Below are 25,848 nucleotides of genomic sequence, written 5' to 3' on the forward strand. Positions count from 1 at the left end.
TGTTTCTGGTGTCAAGTTGTTATAATGGGCAAAGTTTCATCCAAATCGGTGACCATGCGTGGCAAAGAAGTTTAAGTGGTTACAGAGAATCGCTATTAAATCTTGAACGCAAACAGACTAACCTTACAAAATATTTTAAAAAGAAAGAAGATATACATTTTATTTTCATAATTATGGGATCGTGTACTTATTTAACTTTTCATTGAAGTTCAAAGAGTGAAACAATTTTAGTTCATTTCTAGCTTACAGTCAAACAAATCAATATGGACAAGAAGGAGGAAGTATAAGACTGGTATGTCCTTTTTCTTCACCGGATACAAATGGCAAGACAACCTGGAATGGACCACCATCATTAATGGCCTACTTCATCAATGAAATTAAGAATCCTAATGTTGCTAGACCAGAACGTTTGTCTGTGGTAAGGAACGTCAACACAGGAGGATATGACCTTCAGATTACTGGACTCAGCAGAGCAGAGGATGTTGGAAAATACACATGTATCGTGAACACCATGCCACCAAAAGAGTACAGAGTGAACTTGAATTTGTATGGTAAGTTCAGTCAGTCTCTACAGAGAGTTGTCATTTTTTGCAACTCAAATACACTCTGTCAATGCTAGACCAGTGTTTGAGGATTTTGTGGGTCGATGGTATATGTCACAATGAATGTATAAATTATTGAATCTTCTGAATATATACGAGGGTTTCCATAAAGTTTGTGGACAAATGCTATAATTTTCTTAATGAAGTTCACACTGGCAACTGTGTACGATAATATTTTAATATAGACCATAATTAACTAAGTAAATACATGTATATAAAAATTAAAGAATACACACTATTTCCGAACGTTGTAAGTGTAAATACTTATGATATTCAAGCCGCATGGCCCAGTCTGACATAATGCTAATTCCATGATAATGTGAAAATTTTTATCACATGTTTATGGACACACGCTACATTTTATTTATTATACCACACTGCCAATTGTGTACAAAAATATTTATGTACATACCATAATTGATTTAATTTTTAAAATTCAAAACCATACACGATAAAATACGAGCGTCATCAATATAAACACTTCGAATACACAGGCTGCACAGCCCAGTCCGAGAATAGGGATGTCCTATTTTCATCACATAACAGTGTTTTTTTCACTTCCTGTAATTCTCCGAAATTGTACATGTAATAGTGATAGTTTTATGCTATCTTAATTATTCTTGACCAATAGAATTAAAGAAAATTGAATTCTACTCAGGTAGCTTATTGCAGGTGTAGAAAAAGTACAAGGGTGGGTCTAAAGTTTTAGCTAATTATCTATTTTGTCAGGAATTTGGAGGTAAAAATCTTGACCAATAGGTTGTTGACAGGTTGATGGGACAGGAGTGTCGGCGGTCTCGTTTGGGGTCGTCATTTTGTGAATTCTATGGTCGATGCAGTGCCCTTGTCGGCAGGTGTGGTCTGTCGTTGAGTCGAATGCTGGCTGACTTTTTTCATGCTAGTCGTTTGGCCATTGTTTGCTCGCTGGGTTCTAGGCGGATTTTCCCGTTGTTTCCCGATGGTGGCAAGGAGCACACGGCGGGTGTGACCAGTCGGCAGGGAATGCTCACTCCTCCATGGCACCTGATCCCACCTCTGATATCTTAGAGGTCCGTGTTTGCTCTGCTCCTATTTTGTAATGTTTCATGGATTTCTGAGTTCGAGTGCTGTTCGTGATCACCACATATTTTATTGTGACATTTGAATATCTTAATAATTGAAATAGCATAAAACTATCACTATTACGAACACACAACAAAAATCGTATATACTAATTTCAAACCAATAAACTAAATATATATTCCAATAATTTCAAGTTGCTTGAAGGATATTTTGTCTTTGACGTCGTTTCAACCATATTTAAACATAATTTTATGATAAGATATTGTTCCATTCGGATGGCCGACATCGCTTTTTCGGACATATTTCTTGCGGGTTTTACCTTAAATTTTCCACTGTCTGTCAGAAAATGACGACAGCCGCTTAATTTGCGACGTATTTAATTTTTATTTAGTTTTGACTCATTTCATAAAGAAAATAATTATCTTAATCAGAACACTTTATCTAAAAGCTTAAGGCATTTAACCCTCGGCCGTGCACGCACTCTGCGACCGCGATTTTTACAAGATATTAAGTTTAAACAATAAAAGCAAACTACATGTATTCTGACATGGATTTTCATTATATACATACATACATATATATATATATATATATATATATATATATATATATATATATATATATATATATATATATATATATATATATATATATATATATATATATGAATAATATATTTTGGTATGCAATAAGTATGTCTAGAACCATTTATTTTGAAAAAAAAAACGTTATTGACCACGTACTTTTTAGACAACCCTAGCTCTTTAGTCTTTCACACAGTGCAATCGAGTAAAATTTTGTTTGTCCACAATCATTAATATTAACATCAAGGAGAAACTTCAAGAGTACTGCGCAACAATATATTCGGGAAGTGGTGTAAATCAGATGTGGATACTTAAAAATTCCAAGGAACTTTTGGAAAATTTGAAATCACAAGAATTTATACACAACCATTCCCCACGATAAATTAAAGTCCAGGCTTTTTGATATCATTGACAGCTGCTTTTCAATAAAAATGGAACTCGTACATTTACACCCCTTGTCATTGGTCATTTGCAAAATTATTTTGTTAAGAACGTTCTGATTGTACACACAAGTACTCTGAAGTTGACATTATAAATATGCTTGAGTTCTGATTGACAATATCTATGTGGTTTTTGGAGACCAGGTTTTCCAACAATGTATTGGAATTCCCATGAGTACCCATTGCGCCCCGTTATTAGCAGACCTTTTTTTGTATTCACATGAAGCAGAATTTGTCCAAAATCTTATACGTGAAAAGAAGAAAACACTTGCTGTGGCCTTCAACTCGACATTTAGATATATCCACGACGTATTGTCAATACGATACGATACGATATATCCCGGTGAGCTTGAGATAAAAGATACAACAGAGTCTGACACATCTGTTTCATATTTGGATATTTCACTTGAAAAAGACGTTAATGGTAATCTAACAACCAAGCTTTGTGATAAACATGATCACTTTAACTTTTCAACGTCAACTTCCCTTACTTATGCAGCAATATACCTTCATCACCTGCATACGGGGTTTATATCTCTCAGTTGATTCGATACGCAAGAGCGTGCTCTACGTATGTACAATTTCTAAAACGAGGTAAATTATTGACAAACAAGTTGATGAAACAAGAATTTCAACAGTCTCGTTTAAAGTCATCATTTCGTAAGTTCTATGGTCGATACAATGACCTTGTCAGCAAATACAATTTATCATTGAGTCAATTGCTCACTGACGTTTTTCATACTAATTGTTAGGCCATTATTTACACACTGAATTGTCGACGGATTTTTCCGTTATTTCCCGATCATGACAAGGAGCATACGCGGGTGTGACCGGTCGGCAGGGGATGCTCACTCCTCCGTGGCAACTGATCCTACCTCTGATGTTTTGGTGGTCCGTGTTTGCTCTGCTCCAATTTTGTTTTGTTTAATGAACTTCTGAGCTTGAATACTGTTCGTTATCTCCATATATTTCATCAATCCACAGTAGATTTTTTTTAGAAATAGCGCTGAAAAACACATTTGTTGTTGCGCAACGTTTTAAGTAAAACCCCGTTGGTTAGAAAAAAAATTATTTAATATAATTTTATACAAATATTTATTTTTTTTAGGTCCATTCAGTAACTGTAAATATTTTTTCATGGACTTTTAATTAATACCGATTTGTCATTTGTCAGTATACACTTATTTCATGACTAAGAGGGGAACAGTCAAACTGTTGTCCCAAGGTAATGGGGAAGACCTGGGAAACTGTTGCCCGAGGCCGAAGGCCGAGGGCAACAGTTTCCCAGGTCTTCCCCATTATCGAGGGACAACAGTTTGACTGTTTCCCGAGTTGTCATGAAATAAGTGTTTTATTACCTAACCTACTATATAATTTCTTAAAGTAATGATATCGACATAATAATCAATGTTTTTAAAAACAAACTAAACAAGATGAATATTAATCAAATTCTCACACCGATTGGTGTTCAGAAAAATTAATGGATGTGATATTATCATGCACTAATAAATTTAAAAAAAAAAAAAAAAAACATGTAAACAACATAATGATGTCTTGAAGATTTGAATATTACACGTTTATGGCAAAGAACTATACTGAGTGAAAGTGGCCTACATTTTTCCCAAATTACCCTCAGAAAAGGTGTTCATGGCCTCTTCTTCGAAATGATATTAAATTGATTATATATCAGGATTACTTTTCAGATGATAATTTCAAATTGAATGAAAATGCTTTAATTTTAAACATAATTCAATATTAAAGCTGTAAAGTACGGGGAATTAATTATGACGTCATAATGGAACTGTTCAGCCATGCAACAGTTCATTCTGTGACCGGGTAAACAGTTTTGACTGTTTCATGATTTGCAAAAACATTAAAAAGAATCAGGAAACAGTTCAAAATGCCTAATTACAATTTATATAGTAGGTTAGGTAATAATGTATCTTGTCAGAGTTATCGGTCGTAGTAAAAGCGAAAGTACGTAGCCAACGTAAACAATCGTCGGAACAATCCGCAGACGACATTCAATAGATTCGTCGATGTTGAAGGAAATCTGTTTATATTTATTATGAGCCAGTCAAGCAGAGTTAGTGAAGTGACTGATGAAATTATTTTTCATCAAGATGAACTTTTAATCGATGAAATTACATCTTTGAACGATTTGTATTTTGGAAATCACTCGGAGTTTGTACCCTTGTTATCGTCCGAAGATGAGGAAGAGGAAAGTCGAGCCACAAACATTGATGGTAATTTTTCAGATTCAGATACTGAATTAGAGTTCAGAACAATTGACATAGATGAAGCGAGTTGTGTTGCAGTATTCAAAACAAAAACATGTGGTTGCAGTAAACTGTATGGTTCTCCGTGTAGTACAAAAATTGAATTCAGTCACATGCTCGAATACAGACAACAGTGTCAAGAAATGTCAAGTGAGGAATTAGATTTAACAGTAAAAGTTCAATTGGCAGCACACAGAAAACCATGCACATATTGGCCCCAGTCGATGAGTAAAAAGCAAAAAACAAAGGAACGAGAAAGAGTAGCACAGAAGTATTATTTTGCGGGACAGCAGGTCTGTCGGGATACCTTTCTGTTCTGCCATGGTATTGGGAAATTTAAGCTTAACAACAGAGCTTCTTCTCTTAATAAGGATAGTCTCAAGCCAAGGATTCATGGAAACACTGGGAAAATGCCTAAACATGCACTCTGTGTAACTGATGTAAAACATGTTTGTCAGGAATATACCCTGAAGAATGGACTCCCACTGCCAGGCAGACAGCCGAACTACTCGACTCAAAGTCCTTTTGTTGCTTCCTTCTGATAAGACAAAGTCTGATGTTTGGGAACTTTATAATCAAGCAGCAGAAAAGCAGAATTACAGGTACATGTTAATGTCCTACATGATTCTGTTAAAATAACATGAATAACTCAATTTTGTAATGCAGTTCTAATTTCTAATTTTCTGATAATTCTTAATAATAAGGCTTTAGACTGGACATTTAAAGTACCTATCACTGATAATAAATATTAAGACATAGTAGTCTTTATGCATTGTTTAAAATGTGATAGTCATCTCACCTTTCTTTTATAACTTTTCAAGGCAAGTGAGTTTATCAAGTTTTAAGGAAATCTGGTTGGAGCAAATGCCACATATTCTTATCATGAAACCAGCTACTGATCTGTGCCCTAAATGCCAGAGATATGTTCACAACATCAGCAATGCAGGGAACTTGTTAGAGGATGAAAAGAAGACTATGCTTGAAGAGTATACCTGTCACCTGGACAGAGCTAAGGAACAGAGAGAATACTACAGAGAAAGGTGTATACAGTCTAAAGATTTGTTTTACACACACAACTTGGACCAAGTAGAAAGAAGTGTGCTTAAATAAAATTATTTTATTTTCATTTCCAAATGTTGTTTACTTCCCACAATATACAGATTAAATCAATAGGAGATTATTGTTTCATGTATGCAATCTATTGTCACACACAGTCTGATTAATTAAAATTAACACATGGTACAGTATATGAACAAAATAATCTCAGTTTATACATGCATTATTAGTTTGATTTTCCTTGAAGGGCAAGTATGCACACATGACATAACCCAGACACACAGCTTTGACTTTGCTCAACAAGTCCACTATCCTCACCATGCACAGGAAGTAGGGCCACTATTTTTCAAGACCCCTAGAAAGTGCCAAGCCTTTGGTGTTTGTGCAGAAGGAGCAGGTAAACAATTATTAGACAACTAATATGTTGCTTAAATTTTGCATCACTGAATGAATCCAGGAAGACAAAAGATTAATGTTTGTGAAAAAAATGAGAAACAACATACAAGCTGCAAATAAAACAATGATTTCAATTTTATTTTAGGTGTGCAAAGATTTTATCTGGTTGATGAGGCTGAAGAAGTAGGAAGAAGTAGAATTTTGAGATTTTGTAAATGAAACATATCATTTTTGCATCATCATAACTTGTGAATTAAAAGGAGATTGACTCAAACATTTTGTATTTTTACTTATTCATACTATAGCTACCTGAAAATGCAAAAATCTCAATTTCATGAAAAAACTCAATAAACCTGGTTTTCTTGTGGCTTATCACATATTGTGGATACCTATTCAATGTTTGTGTTATGTCCATCTGCAGATTTTAAATTCACTTGAGTCTTTCCGGTGAACGATTACTATCTTTTTTTTTTCATCTGTTTCATCTGTCAGTCCTAAACTTCTGAATTTTTTCTTATCCTTTTCTCTGGAACAAGTGAATGTATAGCTCAGCCAGAGACAAATTAGTTTTCTGATTAATATTTCTTGTGGGTTTTACCTTAAATTTCACTATCTGAATAGTAAGCCAGCAGGCATTTCAACGTTGATTCAACGTTGAATAGACGTTGAAAATGGGTTGAACTTTGGTTGATTCATAGTTGAATTTTGGTTACAAATGAATTTTGAGGCAACGTTGAAACTTCAACGTTGTTTCAACGTTAAATATCAACATTGAAATAAAGTAGAACATTGGTTGAAATTAGGTGACATTTGGTTGAAATTTTTTTGGTTATACAAATGTTGATATTTAGTTGAAATCACGTTGAATTTATATTGAGTTCTGCTTTAATAACAAATACATTTCACATTATAATAAAAGTTTTTATTCAAGTTGCGAAATATGTAAGTTGTAAGTATTATTTAGAGAACGAGACAGGTTCTGTATCGTTGATACAAATTTTGGGGTGGACGAGTGCGAAGCTTTGTGACACGATCAATCAAAATCAGCTCCTCCCACTTTTATTTGTGCTATTATTTTAAGTGGTGTCATGTATATTTCATTTTTTCCTTAATCCCTGGTAAATCGGAAAAAAGTGAATTCCCATACCAATTAGTACACTTGGATTCAATCTTTTGTCGGGTTGCGAAAAGTTTTGGACGCCAAAATGAAATCGCTCATTGATAGAGGACTTGGGTGCGAGATCCGCCAAGCTGATCCTATATGGCCGGAAGATGAGGAGAAATTGTGGCAAGAGAATGTTTTTGGGAAAGAAAACAGTGAACAATTGCAACACACGGTGTTTTTTTTAATGTAAATTGTTTGGTTTGAGGGCGTGCGCTGAGCACCACAAATTGCAATGTTAACAGTTTTCCCCTGGAAACGATACCCATGGACAGTTCATTCAATTTGTTGGAAGAGCATCAAAAACTTACAAGGGCGGTTTGGGTCAAATGAATTTGCAGACAAAGAATCTGAAGCATTATTGTAAACCTGGTAAGTAAATATATATATTTATGTGGATACATTAAGATACTTTATTTAAAGTATAAATGTAGTAGTTAGAGGAAAAGGGGGAGGGGGCATTACTGTGAGCCCGGTAAAAGTAAATATTTATGTGGATACATTAAGACAGAAGTATGTAGAAAAGCGAGGGGGTCATTTATATTAAATCTAATTACTGTTATATAATTTACAGGTGTTCGATGCTTAGCAGAGTATTTTCGGATATATCTTGATGCTTAAGACGGTGCGGGGCCATTTTATTGTCGTCCACTTCCCGGAACCTCGGAGAAGCCCGTGCGTTACGGCACACAGGTTGTGGGAATTAATAAACTGAAAACTTTTATGAAATTAATTTCGAAAAAAGGAGGAGGAAGGGAATTATAGAAATCATAGCGGGAAGAAAACCTGCGCAACTCAATCTTATATAGGAGGTGTACCCGAGGCAGAAATCATGAATGTTACTGGTCACAAGTCGGAACAAGGAGTAAGGAAATATATGAAAAGTAACGTGGAAGTGAAAAGCATTTCTAAGATTTTGGATCCACCCGTGGCCTCTACAAAACAGGAATCCCACGAGCCGTCTTCCAGTAAGTCTACTGGCAGTAAAAGAATCCCATCTCCTTGTACATGTAATAAAAATCATTCTGAAGGCGACGCTAAGAAATTGTGCAGTGAAAGCAGTCGAGATCTGCGGGATCTAACAAATACGGCATCAGTATTTCAAAATTGTTCTTTTGGATCAAATTGATCGATCAAGCGTGATTTTGTGTGTCCGGTTTTACATTGAAAGAAAACAAGGCCATGCGAAAGTGTCAAGCACTGTATTGGAATTTTTTTTTTAAATCCGTTTCGTTTGGATGAAAGTGACCAAATGTGATTTTTTTTTTTTCGTAGTTGCTGTATGAATTACATAATTCCGAAATTGTTTTGTAAACCTTAAATGTGTTTTCGTCCAGCAACCCATCGTTTGCCAACTGATTTCTATGTGCCTTGAAAGCGTTGAACAAAAACTTGCTCTCTAGATGATACCTGCAGCAGCATGTTGTTCTATCCTTTTTCCTTGCAGATCGGACAAAATATGGCTTACATTTTTCAAATGTTCTCTGTGAAATCTGAATTTCAGGATAATGTTGGTTAAAAGACATGAACAGTTCACTCTGTGTTTTTTCTAGAATTTGAATAGCATGGCTACAGTAAGTTTTTGGACCTATTCGGACACGCTTGACATCAGTTTTATTTCCAGTGTGCCGCGAATTTTCAGGTAGACACCAAAAATCATATACTGTTTTTGAACTTCTTCAGTTAGTTTATCTGACCTTGTTTTCCTTTTTGTAAACTCAAAGGATGATTGTTCTGAATGCAAAACTCGTTGTCGGATTCGAACACCCTTTGAGATCCTTCTAACTGGCATTCCGAGTTTTCTCGCAAGGTCAACTTTGGCCCTAGATTTTTGAACTAATGGTCCTGATACAGATGCAGCTAGAATGTCGACGACTTCCCGCGACTTATCACTCCTCTTAAATTCTTGATTTCTTTGAGGACAAGTACGCCTTTACAGTTGCAATACGTTTTAGAGGTGTCCTAGGAAGAGCTTCCTTTAACTTTCTTATTGCAAGGTATTTGCTCATTTTATTTTGAAATATTTGTTGTTCCTCTTGTGTGAGCGGAAGATTGTGTTGCTTGAGTATTTTTTTCTTTTCTCGCCATCGTCTTTGTTTCTCTGTGTTTTTCTTGCGTTTTTCTTCCTTCTTTAATTTCTCTTGAATCTGTTTACTCTTAAGGACTGCCCTACTTTTCCGCTTTCTTTCTGTAGCTTGTTGTCTTTTTTCACGTTCTTCCTCTTTTTTCCGAGCAAGCCTCTCTCTCTGCTGCCTCTTCTTTACAGTAGGTATAGATTGAGACAACTCCTTTGCTGGTCTCAATAATTTTTGTTTTTGTTTCCATTTTCTCTTTTGTTCTCTGCGTATTTCCTCTCTCTTTTCTTTGATCGTTGAGCAATTTGACATACCTGTACCAATATATGATACAAATTTTATAATTTATATGTAAACTAATATATTAAGGAACGATAAAAATAGTTATCATACAATATATCTATACATATGTCATCCAATAAGGAATGAAATTTGAATTTATTATTGAATGTTTCATAGACAACATAATGGCTGGGGGTCCTCTTTTAGGTACATGTGAAACAATATCATTTAAGATTACCCCACCCCCCAACAAGGGGAAAAATAAGGAATACTTTTAGATCAATTTTGTTTAGAGCCAAGAAGATTAAATTTACCAAATATGTTTAGAAAAAAATAAGGGTTTTTTTATTCTTTTTTTTTTTAATTCTTTAAAAAAAAAAAAATGTAATCCTTAATTTTAATGTATAATATCTATGCTATCCAATCCAAAGAGCCGTAGGCACACCTGTCGCGGATTAAAATGGGGTCTCTGAGGAGACTTCACCCCGAAATATTTTAATGTAAAAGACTGAATAAAAGAAAGAGAGAAACTATTTTCTTCCCTTTACTAATGCATGTTTTTGAATGATAATAATATACTTTATTTCCAAAACATTTTTTGTTCTCGTCGAATTTTTCTGTCCTAAAAATTGTCTTAATTTGATACTTTTTACCCCCTCCCTAAACTTTTTAAAGCCGATTCTGCATCTCTGTATATCGTACTGAATCGAACGGGACGGGAGCGTTGCTAGCAATTCAACATTGATAACACCATTTCTTTTTCTTAAAACACACTGAAGAATTAGTATATAGGCCTTAGTTTTGTCGACATGAAAAATTGCGCTGGTATGCATAATATATTGTTGTTTTAAATTGATTACCTTTTAATGAAAGCTATACATGTATTTCTTTGATTCGCTCCCTTCATATTGTCTATGACAACTGTATACAATAACCCCTTATATACTGTTCATTTGCCACAATTCAGCAAAAACATACATTTATATCTAATGTAATCAAATTCATATTTGATTTAGATAGCAGAAATTTTCGGTATTTGAATTCAATTTGCCGACGGTAATTGGCAATATAAAAAAAAATATGCATACCACGTATTGTTCCGATTTTTTAAAATTTAAAGTTTGTCCCATATCGTTATCTGTTTATAATCATACTGTATACGTAACATGTGCGTCATTCCAAGGGCGGATCCAGAGGAGTGGTCAGAACCCCCCACCCACCCACCACCACCACCTCCATCTTTTTGCAGACAAAACTACACTTGAGAAATGAACAAAAGCCTTCATAAAAATTAGTATGTACTGATGAATTGTAAGTCTGAAAACTTTCCCATGTCTCCCAAAGAGGAAAAGGAAATGTAAATGGGATGTAGACTGTAAAAACTGTCTAAGCAATCAGGTTGTGAATTCCCTCTACCCCCCCCCCCCCTCCCCCTTTCATTTTGTGCATCCCCTCCATTTACAATTTTCTGGGTTTAACAATGAATGTGTTGATGTGTCTTAATTAAGGTGAATCTAAACCGTGAACATCTGCGCTTTTTTGTCGCGAGACGTCATAAGTGCAGATCACGTCAAAATCCTGTAGATAGACAAATAAGTAGAACAATTAAACTTCTTCATTAATTCATTGAATATCATTTCTGTTGCAAAACAAAGGAACAGGAAAGTCTAATATGGGTATAATTTTTAGAGAACAAAGAGTTTTTTTGAAAACTTATCAAGTGTTTGAAATAATTGTTTTCAAAGAGTACGAGTTCGGTACCATAGCATTTAAAATCACAGAAAAAACATTAGAAACACTGTCGAGGACATTTGAGTAGACAGAGATTCAGTTAGAATTTCGTATCATATTTTGAGACAAAAAACGTTTTGGAACCAATTAATAAAAAGCATAGTAGGAGATTATAGACCATGAGTAAAATAATAGGAATTGAAATATAAATAAGTCTTATAAACTTGGACTAAATAGGGCTAGTTTATATTATGAGACGCCATGAAACCGTGAAAGATTTCCTGTGACGGACAAGTAAAAACATGCGAAATTCCACATGAGCTATTTTTATGCATTGAAATTCATAAAATAATGTTTAAGCAGATCCTTGATACACTCCTTTCAGAATTAAATTGCATATTTTTTCTGAAATTTATACGACGGACTAAAAAAATCAAACAGTAAGGGTTATATGGAATCACAATGTTTAAAAAAACATAACGTGACATAGGGGTTTTATATGATATGAGTTTCAAATAAATGCTAAAACGTTTGAAAAGGATTTAAAAATGAACCTAAAATTTTTCAAGAACTCTTGTAAGCATCTGTTTTTGATAGATATTTGTGTAAATCAAATTTCCAGTACTTTAAAAATATACAACACATCTCCATAAACACCCTTACCTGATCAAACTTTGAATTTATCCCCTCTTTTTTTCCGAAGTCCACCTTCTATCTTCATGCGTTAAAGGGCGTATTCACTCAGATCTAACGATTTTTACGTCAAATTACTTATGATGTCATAAAGACGATGCTTTTTCCCGCCGACTGATATAAAAACTATCAATATTACAATTTTATAAATCGCTCATATATGTATTACAATTTTGAGTATATGCCTCAAACGTTACCAGTCTACATGTGTGTCTATGCATAAATATCAAAAGTATTAATATCTTAATGTAGATAAAATAAAAAATAATGACATATTTCCGAGTTTCAAAAGATTTTCTAATTTATTTTGAAGCAAAGTACTCAAGAGGTATTATTTATTTACACAATTATAGAGTAATGCATGCCGATATTCTCATTAGAAGGAAAATCAATTCAAAGCGTCACCAACACAGTGCGTAACGTCATTATACTAGTAAAAGTGTAATTGTGATTTTATTTAATTCCAAGCAGGAAAAAAATGATTAACTGATTTTTTATTTTGAAAATTATTTGAGCTCGTCATGCAAGTAAAATATTGAATGTATAAAATTGACTTGATTTATTTTTAGATCGTTCTGTATTTAAGTTACAGAACGGTTGGTAACACAGTTATAGGATTGATTCAGTACAGAAGATAGCTCCGCCCACCATAGTCCTGTACTGTATTGCTGATACAGAACAGTAAACTTCAAAGAAAAACACCGCCATCGTGTCACAATTCAGTATTAAGATTCTGAGTGAATTTATTTTAAACTGTATTTTAAAAAATAAACATAAATCCAGGGTCCAATCACCGAATTCGAATCTCAAAAATCACTGTTTAACAAAATTTATCTTCCTATTGAAAAGAGGGTCACAGTAATCATATCCAGGTTCATCATATCACGCATCTGACTTAAACTAAGTGCCGCGAAGTGGCGGATCCCTTGATTTTAAATCACGCGCAAAGTTGCATTTAAGTCCCACAAATGACTCGTCGGTCGGAAAGAAATAAACAGGAAGCTCCAACCTCTAATTCAAAGCCTATCAACAAAAGAGATAATTATGTGAAAGTCATTTACAAATATTTGATAACTAATTATTGTTATTAGTGTTAAAAAAACAAACAAACATGGAAGTGTGCATACAAAATGTATGAGATAGAGGACGAATTTCACTTTGTATTAAAATGTCCTCGATATGAAGAACTAAGAATTAAATGTATCAAGAGTTATTATTTAAAAAAACCATCAGTATTTAAATTAGTACAGTTACTGAGTTCCACAAATACTAAAGAACTATGTAACGTAGGTAAATTTCTGTATTTTTCTTATCAATTAAGAAATGACGTTTTAAATAGTGTACAATAAGAAGTGATAATACATTAAATGCTATTGTTTATGTAATTGCCACATGTAATGTATATTGTATAGCATATACTACACTTATCCTGTGCAAAGCTTATGTATAAATATTTATGTACACATTTTGTATACCTACACATGTATGAGATGTAATGTCTCTGGTTCAAATAAAACAAACAAACAAACCTTAAAGGTCATAGGAAACGATTCTTAACATTAGGATTTCACTTTTTAAACCTAAAGCTATATATGAAAGAATGTTAAATTACGAGTAGTAATATTTTTTGGCCTTTGTTCTACTGAAAAATAAAGGTGAAAACTTTTCCACTTGTTACTTTTCTTACCCGCTTATCGTCCTTGATTTTGTGGTTTTATGACGTCACAAGAGCCCACTGATGTAAACAGAGCATTAGACTAATGTATTTCTACCATATTTTTATCTCGTTAATTTAAGCTATTTTTGTTGATATAAATGTGTCTAAGTTTTCAGGTGAGTTATCTGATTTCGTAGTTCAGTCAATTCAGTTTGAAGGAGTCGTTAATAAGGCACGGCAACTCAAAACGGGGGCTTTTTATCGGAGGATGATCCTGATGGATATCCTATATAAAATTACGCTTAAATTAAGCTACAACTTCGATTACTTACTCTGCATCAAACCCTTAGAAACAAAAAAATATTTCCCTGTTTAATACACATATACGACATTCCAAAAGGATTCCATCGTCATTAAAAAAAAAGTTAATAAGTCGTTTTTTATTCCAAGAAAAATCACATAATGCAACATAGAATAATTTATCAAAAGTGACCTTTTCTGATATGAATAAAAATTTTGATTAAGCCTATAATATTCTGTTAAAGAAAGAATATGACACTGATATGGGGAATATCCCTAATGTGATCCCCAAAATAAACACGGGGCCGGTGGTATTGAAGTCCATGATAAGCGTGATCCACTGAAAATGTCAGCGTCTTTGAGGTTTCGTTTCCCCCGATCCGAAACACACATATTGCTGTGAAAACGATATAGCAATAGAATCCCTGAATTTATGACATGATCGTATTCTTCTATAAAAAAATATATATATAAAGAAGAAATGTTGAGCCCAGAGCAAATGAGATTGTTACGATGCAGATACTTGTGCAGACACGGTTTGACTCCACAATATCGAATTTTGAAATAATCGGTATGTAGTAGTAAACAGTACAGTCCGTGATCAGTTTGCAAATCCATCCATTATTTGCGAGACTACAATTTTAATATTAATGTTCTTTTTAACAGATGATAAAACTTTTGAAATTATATCCTTTACAGAAAAAAAAACATAAATATAATACAAACTGGAAAAAAAAAACAGGTTTGTATACGATGATAAGTACTGATCTTTGATAAATATTTTAACAAATTGACTGGAAAGATACCTACCTTTTTCGTATTTTATGTATTAAATTTTACTAAATTAAAAAAAATCTCGATTTCTAATTCATGTATTAATTCATTAATACATTTGGTAGAATCCTTATTCTTCATAGAAATATTTCCATATGTTAGAGCTGCTTTTTTTTAAACGTCGTTTGAACTAACTCCCATATATACAAGTTTACGTATAGTTCTTGCCAGAGTTGTTTTTAACCCATCTGCAGTGTGTTTAAAAACGACACGATTATTTCAAGAACTTTCAATTACAAAAAGAAAGAAATAAGAAATAACAAGAGGGATCATGGGGAGGGGGGGGGGCAGAGATCGGGTATTGGTGGTGATGTTATACATGAGTAAGTGAATATTAAGACAGTAAAGACAGTGTCAAATGATAAGAATTGATTTAATTATATAAAACAGTAACACAAGAAATTTTTTTCTTGTTTTTTTTTTAAGTCATGTGATACTTAACGCAGCAGGTGCGTACATGTATCGTTTGTCAAGAAAAGTGTCATACTGACAGTGTTGGACTTTATGTGAAAGTAAAACTAGATTGTAAATAAATGATTTCATAAAAACAACTGCCCTGGTTATGAAAAATGAATTCATTCTCACTCACCCTTCTTTCTCTCTTCCGATTGCTTTATTTTTCTCTCAATAGAAAGTGTCAAACGATGAAAATGATCACATTTTGATTGATAAAACATGCAAACATCTTGCAAATATGCAATGGAATTTTTAAAAAGAAATACTTGCTTGTTTGATGATCGTATATTTATACTAGGTTTTAGCCATGATTATGATATTCTTTAAAATAAAGCTGCAAAATGACATGATAGTTTGTAAACATTGCATAGCTTTGAACAGCGATTGGGCCTTACTGACGTCATATGCTAAGGGAGATAAGCAATTTAGTCAAAGTGAATTTTCACGACTGAGTAATTTTGATCAACTGTGCTGTAGCTATCTTGCGTAAAAAATCCAAAAAAACAATTTCAGTCTTATTTTACCAGCTCATATGAACTTATTTCCATATGTAACTCAATATGTTCAGGTAATTTTCTCCTATGACCTTTAAACCTTAAAATGCTGCGTTCCTTTGTAATGTTCACGGGCAAAGGAGACAATCATGGCATCAATTACGTCTCAACTATAATTAAATTGTATATTATATTTTGGATTTCATGTGTAAATAAATATCAACAAAACACATAAATACACGAACTAAGGATGTGCATTTCACGCAGATTAATTTAAACAATATTTTATTATGTATAATCATAATAGGATTGGACAGCAGGCACTGCCTATATATAAGTCCTCTCCACAATACAAGGTCCTCAGCAGGCATTTTAACATTGATTCAACGTTGAATCAACGTTGCACTTCAACGTTGAATCAACGTTGAATTTTGGTTGCATATGAAAGTTGAGGTAAGTTTGAGACATCAACGTTTTTTCAACGTCAATTTTCAACGTTGAATGGACGTTGAAAATGGGTTGAACTTTGGTTGATTTATAGTTGAAGTTTGGTTGCAAATGAAAGTTGGGCAACGTTGAAACTTCAACGTTGTTTCAACTTCAAATATCAACATTGAAAAAAGGTTGAACATTGGTTGAAATTAGGCTAAATTTTGGTTGAAATTTTTTGGTTGTTCACATGTTGATATTTGGTAAAAATCACTTTGAATTCATAATGAGTTTTGCTTTATAAACAAATACATTTCACATTCTACAAAAAGTTTTTATTCAAGTTACGAAATATATTTATAAGTTGTATTTAAGTAATTCAGTATTAAGATTCTGAGTGAATTTATTTTAAACTGTATTTTAAAAACAAACATAAATCCAGGATCCAATCACCGAATCTCAAAAATCACTGTTTAACAATATTTATCTTCCTAAGAAAAAAAAGGGGTCACAGTAATCATATCCAGGTTCATCATATCACGCATCTGTCTAAAACTAAATTCCACAAAGTAGCGGATGCATTGATTTTAGATCACGCGCATAGTTACATGTAAGTCCCACAAAATGACTCGTCGGTAGGAAAAAAATGAACAGGAAGCTCCATCCTATAAAGCAAAGCCTATTAACAAAAGAGATAATGATGTCAAAGTCATTTATTTGATAACTTGTTATTTCTAATGATGAAAATATACATGAATGATTTTAAAAAAAACAGACAAAAGTACATGTTCTTATAATTGGAATTAATGAAAAGAATTATATTTGTCCTCGTGTTAAAATTCATAACAGTATGATTATGAATAATTATTACTGAAGAAAAATATATTAAAAAACATGGAAGTGTACATACAAAATGTTGCATTCCTTTGTAATTTTCACGGGCGAAGGATCTGATATAATCATGGCATAAATTACATCTCAAAATCCAGTGGTTGATGGAACCTTACGCCCAACTGCAATTAAATTGTATATTATATTTTGGTTCCGTGAGCAAATGAATATCAACAGAACACATAAATACACGAACTAAGGATGTACATTTCACGCAATATTTAAAATTTAAACAATATTTTATTATGTAAAATCATAATAGGGTTGGACAACAGGCACTGCCTGTATAAATCCTCTCCATAATACAAGGTCAAAGTCATACATGTATAAGTACATATTAATTACATATCATTGAAAAAAGTAAATATATACATGTGTATATTCAAAAGAAATCTATAAAAATGAGACAAAATAAATAGTAGAAAATTAATTATAAGTCAGGTGTTGATACAATAATACTATATATGTTTGCAGTTTAACATATATGACAGGCCCGTAGGAAGCAATTCCAGTTTTTCTTTGGGGGGGGGGGGGAGGAGGGGGCACAGTCATACATTTTCAGTTGAGGTGGCACTATCAACTACCAAAAATTCTTTGACAAACCAAAAAAAAAAAAGGTGATCAGACGTTTTTATTGAGGGGGTACATGCATATAGTATCTATGTTTCTGTAGTACTCTATATATCGGCAAAATTATTGGGGGACCCCCCCCCCCCCGACCGTGCTCTCCCCCTCCCCCGGTTCCTACAGCCATGTATGACTAACAAAAATAATACAGGTATAAATGTGAAAGTTAATAAGAACACATTACTGGATGCTTGTTCTGTGGTTTGACAATAAAAAAAAAAGGAAGAGAAACAATATCATGCAAATCTCTTTGTAGATGTAATAAATTCATGAACAAATTTAAATACTGCAACATTTTGGTTGTAAGTAAGGTTATTGTCTCCATTCAAAATTAGTTGTAAGGATAAAGGCATTGGTGATTGCAAAGCATTCAAGTTTTGCACGCTTATTACAAATATGCTTACAAAACAAGAATAAAATGATGTATGGGTACTAGAAAATGTAAAATTTCTTCTAAATCCATGAAAAGAGAATTATACTTACTGAGCAGAAGTTGATAATCCAGCCTTAATCCTTGTGCATGGCTTGTAAAACACATAATATATGAACAGAAAGAAGACGTGCACTTCTTGTTCATCAGTTCAATTCAAATTTTGACCTAGACAAGCTGCTGCAAACAACTACTCTGTATCGCTGCCCAGCAAGAAAATTGCATAACAAGGTTATCATGATACTGAAACTGAGCAGCTAAGCTAGAACCACTCCTTATCTGAAGCCTTGAAGATAAATTTGGGGAGTTTAAGTAATGTAAACTGACCGGGGTTAATTGTTAGTGTGAAAATTGTTGAACCCTTTTGTAACGTGTTTATTTTAATGTTTTTATATTTTGTGATAAGAAGGATTATAGTTATATATCTAACATAGTTTACTTTTTTTCTTTCATAAATGCAACAAAAGCACAATCTTACAAAAATCAGACTTCTTAGATCCGCTCCGTATACATTCTGTGCAGAGTATACGGCGCGGATCTAAGAAGTCGAATTTTAATGAGATTACATTAATTTGGAAAAAAAATTATTTTTATTATTACAGTGAAGTATTAGATAAAGATGCCATTATTTACATGTATAAAAGGCTTATATTAAGCATTAAAAAGTTTCTCTTTTTTCATTTATGCAAAAACACTGCATTCACAATTTATTTACGAATTGACTTTTTTGAAACATGCAACTACAATGAAGAGTTGAATGTAGATGTCATACTTCATATTAACTCATATTAAACATTTTATTACAGTACTGTAAAGTTGTCAGAAAATGACGACAGCCGTTTTATTTGCGACGTATTTAATTTTTATTAAGTTTTGACTTATTTCATAAAGAAAACAATCATTTTAATCAGAACACTTTATCTAAAAGTTTATGGCATTTAACACTCACCGTGCACATAATCTGCGATCTTTAAAGACCGCGATTTTTACAAAGATATTAAGTTTAAACAATAAAAACCAAACAACATGTATTCTAACTTGGATTTTCGTAACATATTTTGGTATGCAATAAGTATATTTAGAATAATTAATTTTGACAAAATCTCATTGTCACGAAGTTTTTAGACAACCCTAACTCTTTAGTCTTTCACACTGTGCAATCGAGTAAAATTTTGTTAGCCCTCAATCATTAACATTAATCCACAGTAGATTTTCCACTATGGAAAAAGCACTCACGTATGTTATGGCACATCAACATTTTCAGAATTTTGTAATCAGAAATCCATAATATATATTGTGGATACCATATTCAATGTTTGTCTTCTGCCCATCTGCAGATTTTAAGTTCAATTGAGTCTTTCCGGTGACCGATTACTATCTTTGTTTTTTCATCTGTTTCATCTGTCAGTCCTAAACTTCTGATTTTTTTCCCCTTTTTCTCTGGAACAACTGAATGTTTAGCTCATCTGAGCAAAAGACAAGTTAGTTTTTCTGATTAATACAATGTATTTCTTTCGGGTTTTACCTTAATGGGGGAGTTTCGATATGGCCGTTTTTCGGCCCCTCACGAAATTTTGATGTTTTGTAGAAAAACTCCTTATCTTCCAAAAAAAGGAAAATAATTTATTTTGCACATTTTCCGGTCACGTGATAATTGAAAATCTAAGTATACCCTTTTCGTATATTTTTTTAGTAGACATTTTTATAGGGAAAAGTGGATTTTTAACCGTCAAAATTGTAAAAGAAATAAGATAAAAACATCACCAACCAACATATAATAACTTAACTGCTTCTTTAATTCAACAAAAAGATCAATGTCGTTCTCTTAAAAAAAAATAATGACTGCTTTCAGTTCTGAAAGTTCATTGAGTGCTTTGGAGGTGTTTTTATCGTTGGTGTCGAGAGATTTTGTAATAAATTCTTGGCTTTTTTGTCTATCTCTAGTACACGATTATTTAGGCTTTTAATATCATTTTTCAAGCTTGACAAAGACATCTCAGTCGAGTCTAACTTTTTAATTTTTTTGCTCATAATATCCAACTGAAAAATTCATTGAACCCACCGTGAGGTAGGCTGGGGGGAGGGGGGAGTGCTCGATTGGAAATTATGAAATTATGACTGTATTGGTGATGTACTTTGCATTGTTGTTTGCATAGGTATTGATTTCATGGGTTGTAATTGATGATAGGAAACATTATCTATGTGCTGGATGTGTTGCATTTGCTGAATCTCTAAATCGGCATTACTGTGCAGTATTTGTTGGTTGGTCGCCATTTTAACCTGCGCAGATTTTCGTCTTTCTTTCTTTTTCTTTGGTGGTTTGGAGGGTGATAGCGTCCCAAAATTCATAAGAACAAGTACTTAATTTACGCAGTCGAACACATACCATACCACACTGGAAAAATTCTCATGCTTCTAGGAGTAAAAATGTAATCAAGTTTATAAAATCCTGGACGGAAAAAAAACATGTCCATCTCTATACTTGTCACGTGATCAGACTCCAAACCCAACGATCAATGGTCTGAGACCAGGGAAGCGTTCATGACCGAAATAATCGGAAATAAGTTTGTACAAGTCCAAATGTTTCGGGAAAAATTGAGATCAGTAAAGAAAGACACTATTTTCGCCGAATCAACTTACAGCGACATATGGGGCACAGATTTGGATAAAAATAAAGGTAAGGAGAACACCAAAATGGATTCCTGTCCTGGAAAAAATCTGCTTGGGAAAATCATCAATAAAATCGGCAAAAAATACAGAAACGTAAAAAAGCAACCAGTGGAGCAAACCGAAGCAAAAACCAAAACCGAAAGTTAACTCCAGACAAAGGGACATAGCACAGATGTTACATGCTTTAAGAAATCAATCGGATTCTGAATCAATGTCAGGTTTTGACGAATGATTCTGATTCGGACGACCCGGCTAAGAAGGACAAATAAAGCAAAAACTGTGTAATGCTTGAATGTCACAGGACTTTGATTCTCGATCAGCGGATTGGAATGAAATGTTACGGTATTTTTTTCTATAACAAATTTAAGCATTTTAAAATTATTTCCTATGGAAAAGTTAGAATTTATCTCAGTTAATGTAGGGGGTAAGGGGGTTAAATACTCCTGAAAAAAGACGAAAAAAATATTCATGGTTGAAAGAATATAATGTAACATGGATATTATTTTTTGGAAGAAAAACATTTTGTAGACAAAAATGAATCCATGTAGAAAAGTCTATTGATGGTAGGAAAATTTTGATGAATCTTGAAGTTAATGGTAATATTTTTACAATAGTAAATATATATGCACCTAATGCACCTTATGAAATTAAGGTGTGAATTTTTTAAAAAAAAATTAAAATATTTTATTTCAAAAAGTTGTGTCAACGAAAATATTATATTATGTGGAGACTGTAATTGCCAGTTAAGCAATAATGCTTAGAAAAGAGTAAATCATTTAAAAGATTTGATAAGATGTTATAATATGATTGATATATGGGTAAAACAAAATCCAGGTATGTCAGACTTCACTTGGTGTGATGCAAAAAATGACCCTAAAAGTAGAATAGATTATGTTTTTATCAATGAATCTTTTTATCATAACATAGCAGATATTAAGGTTAGAAAAATTCCAGGTACCCATTCAAAAGGAAGTCGAATGAGTGACCATAGATACTTAAAATTTAGTTTTGATATTAATAAAACGAAAAAAGGTCCCGGATATTGGAAACTAAATGTTTCCTATCTCGATAATGAAAAATACAAGAAAGGAATTTTAGATATTATTCATAGTATAGATTCCTCTTTATCCTCTTTAAGCCCTATAATGATATGGGAGTTGATTAAATGAAAGGTTAAAGATTTCTCTATTTATTTTGAAAAAAAAAAGAACAAAAAAAGAACAAAAATCAGTTAAAAAAGATAAGATCAATAGAACGCGAAATAGAAGATATGGAAGAAGGAAATGTTGATAATTTTCATTACAAAAGATTGAAAACCTTAGAAGCGGAATTATACGCTCTATGAGACAAAAAAAATCTAAAGGTGCGCAGATAAGATCTAAAATTAAATGGATCGAGGAGGGGGAGAAAAACTCAAAATATTTTTTTAATTTAGAAAATCGCAACCAATCCTCAGGCATAGTTAAAGAAATAAAATCAATAGATGGGAATAAAATCAGTAAAACCAATGCCATTTTAGGTGAAATATATTCTTTCTGTAGTGATCTTTACAGGAGTAAAGACATTTCAAACAAAAAAATTGAAAAATATTCATCTGAGATAGATGATTTGTACAACATTTTTAATGGCTAATGAAAAAAAAATGCTTTTCACTTGTTACGTTTCTCCGATAGAGAGATAGAAAATATGGAGAAACTAGAGAAACTACCTATTTTTTTATCAACAGATGTTCTGTTGCTTCAATGAATGTAAGCCTTGTTCTTTGAACGAAATGTCTTACGATAATGTTCTGCAACAGCGGATATGAAACAATTGTAATTTTGTTTATAGAGGAGATACATTATTTGTTAAAAACTGGATAGCCAGTGGGATTTTACATGTTAAAGATATATTTGACGATGATGGTAATTTCAAATCACTGTTAGATTTTTCGAAGTGTATAAAAAACAAGTCAAACTGGTTGTGTGAATTTAAAATTCTTACTTCTGTTTTCAAACCTTTACTACGATAGAATGATTTTTAAAATTGTAAGTTTGTGAACATACGCTACAGAAATGATTTTCTCTTCTAAACAGGATATGTGAATGTCTTAGATCAAAGATGCAGCTTTTTCTATGAAAATCTTGTACACAAATAATTTTGTAAACCGTGTTATCAAACAGTTTTAAAAAAAGAGTTCAATGTTGAACCTTCAGAATGGAAAAATATACATCAATGTAAATTATATGACATACCCGATAGACAACTTGCAGAATTCAACTATAAACTTTTAAACAATATTCTTTGTAATAGTTTCTATCTCAGTAAATGGAAAAAAGAAACGAATAGTTATTGCAAATTATGCCATGTGAACGAAACTTCAAAACATCTCATTTTTTAATGTAAAAATGTTCTTGAAATATGGAACAGATTATGTTTTTACCTGAAAATAGATTTTAAATGGAAACATGTAATGATTGGATTTAGCTCTGAGCGTAATAGAAAATTGTCTCATCTCTTATGTTGCCTATATAATTTACAAGTATGAGATGTACTGTCGACTACATTCATTGGATGAAACTAGCTTCATCATTCTTAATCATGTTAAATCTTCAATTATTTTCATTACAGACTTTTTAAAAATTTTGCCTAAAATATTTTTGAATACATGTTTTAATTGCTTTAGATTGTCCTAAGTCAATATTGTCATATTATCTTATGTTTGTAATGTAACTTGTTCTAAATATGTTATATATATTTCAATGTTTGTTTGTATTAAGAAATGGAAATAAAATGTGAAAAAAAATATATGGTTTATTTTGTTACAAATTAACTATGGATAATTCTCGAAGATATGGTTTTTCCCGTAATGAAACAAACATGAATACATGACGACATGGTTTATTCCTATTAACTATTAAATTTTATCGTTTTATAATGCCCTTATGTTTTATAATATCAATATTTTTTTGGAGAAAAAATAAAATACATACACGTAGATAAAATGTAAGCTGCAATTATGTTGTTTTTTTAATCTGAGCCCCCCCCCCTTTTTAAAAATTGGAGGATGGTATTATAACAGCTGCAAAAAATGGAAAAGTGTTAACTATCTGAGCCCCCCCCCCCTCCGAAAAAGGAGGAGGTAATATTATAAAAGCTACAAAAATGGAAAAGTGTTAACTAATTTTTTAATCTTATGCATATAAAAAGTCGGAATGAAGGGGATAAAAGTTTGTTCAAATGATGGGTTGTGCCCTATTTTAAGGGTGGCATAAGGAAATATAGTGAAAATTTGGTGGGCTCATTTAAAATTTTCATTCTGAAACATCACTGCGGCAGAAAAGATTGATCTTATTTTATTGACTTTAAATTTTACAAATGGGATCAGGCAAAAAAGTTCTAAAGACTTAATACGCCCTTTCCTTGCATGTGAATTATATCAAACATTTTTACACATATGAGTCACAGTTTTAAATGAATAAACACAGGAGAAAAAACAATAATCAGACGATAAAATATTCTACAGGATAAATATATCATACAACATACAGATTGAATAGACTTCACAAAAAGTAATTACTGATTCAAGCAAAACCACCTAAATGTTTGTACAATTGAAAAAAAAGTATTTATTCTCAACTTCACTTAAGGTTCATCGATACTCTGATAAGAGAGATAACTCTTAATAACATAAATGTCTATTATTCCTTTATAAATTTGTCAAGATGAAATGTCTTTTTGTCAAATTTTGCCCTGCAAGCTATGCTATAATGTTTGTATTTTACTTTAAAAAACATTTCTTTTGGAAAATCATAAGAATTAAAGAAACATTTTTATGAGTGAACAGAGGGTTTATGGACCTAAAAGATTTATTTCCCCAAATTAAGATGAGTGTATCAATGGTACGTAATTTACCAAAACGCAGAAATTCGTCGAAAAAGTATTTTCTGGCTTCTGTATATTTTGTGCATGAAAAGAAGTAATGATGAGTATCCTCCACTCTTCCACAAGAGCAGAGGGGAATCAAAATGATATTACATCAATAAAGGTCCATTTTTAGCACACAACTGTGACGAAGCCTTGTATGTAATATATTTTCTACTTTAAATCCATTCATTACTTTCAAATGAAAGTACAATAAACAACAACGCACTATTTGAACATAGCAACGACACGTAGCAGCTTTATTGTACAATGTACATATACCATGTAAAATATGAAAATCCATAATTATATATATGTATATGGTAATGTTGGATTGAATAAATATAGATGAAATTTAAACTTTTATCGTGCTCTACGTGTCGTCCTAAACTGGCATTTAAACAACTATTTACCTCTTATATAGCCTTGCTAACGAGACCGGTTCTACAGAACCACGTGATATTAACCAGGTAATCGAATGAAAACCATGTAATTCATTAAAACACCAAGTAGAAAATGATTTCTGTCTAATTCGTTCCTCAAACGAAAGAAATCATATTAATTGACGAGTCCCACAACTGAAGTAAGAGGGTGGCATTGGTTTATTATTAGAAATCGATTTTTTCTAAAATTGGATAATAAGGATAAATTTCTTACAGCAATGGGTAGTGAATTCCATTCATTAATAACAACGGGAATAAAAGTTGACTTATAGGTTTGTAATCTGCATTTAGGTATACTATAGTTTTGTGAATTTCTCGTACTGTAATTTGTTGAATTACGACGTAAATTAGG

The 25,848-nt window shown here is 32.5% G+C and overlaps 1 protein-coding gene and 1 pseudogene across 1 annotated transcript in view; both read left to right on the plus strand.

Annotated features, from left to right (window-relative positions):
• The first annotated feature begins 251 nt into the window (after positions 1-251).
• The window catches only part of LOC133193090 (B-cell receptor CD22-like), a 239,232-nt gene continuing 213,635 nt past the window's right edge, over positions 252-25,848 (plus strand). Inside the window, exon 1 of the mRNA XM_061329064.1 lies at positions 252-551. Coding sequence (XP_061185048.1) covers positions 356-551 — 196 coding nt within the window. The 5' untranslated portion in view covers positions 252-355. The remainder of the gene's footprint in view (positions 552-25,848) is intronic.
• On the plus strand, positions 4,750-6,638 carry LOC133193080 (uncharacterized; annotated as a pseudogene).

This window comes from Saccostrea echinata, unplaced genomic scaffold (genome assembly GCF_033153115.1).
Source record: "Saccostrea echinata isolate AGI-Se365-2 ecotype Australia unplaced genomic scaffold, CSIRO_AGI_Sech_v1 ptg000027l, whole genome shotgun sequence".
Classification (NCBI taxonomy): Eukaryota; Metazoa; Mollusca; class Bivalvia; order Ostreida; family Ostreidae; genus Saccostrea; species Saccostrea echinata.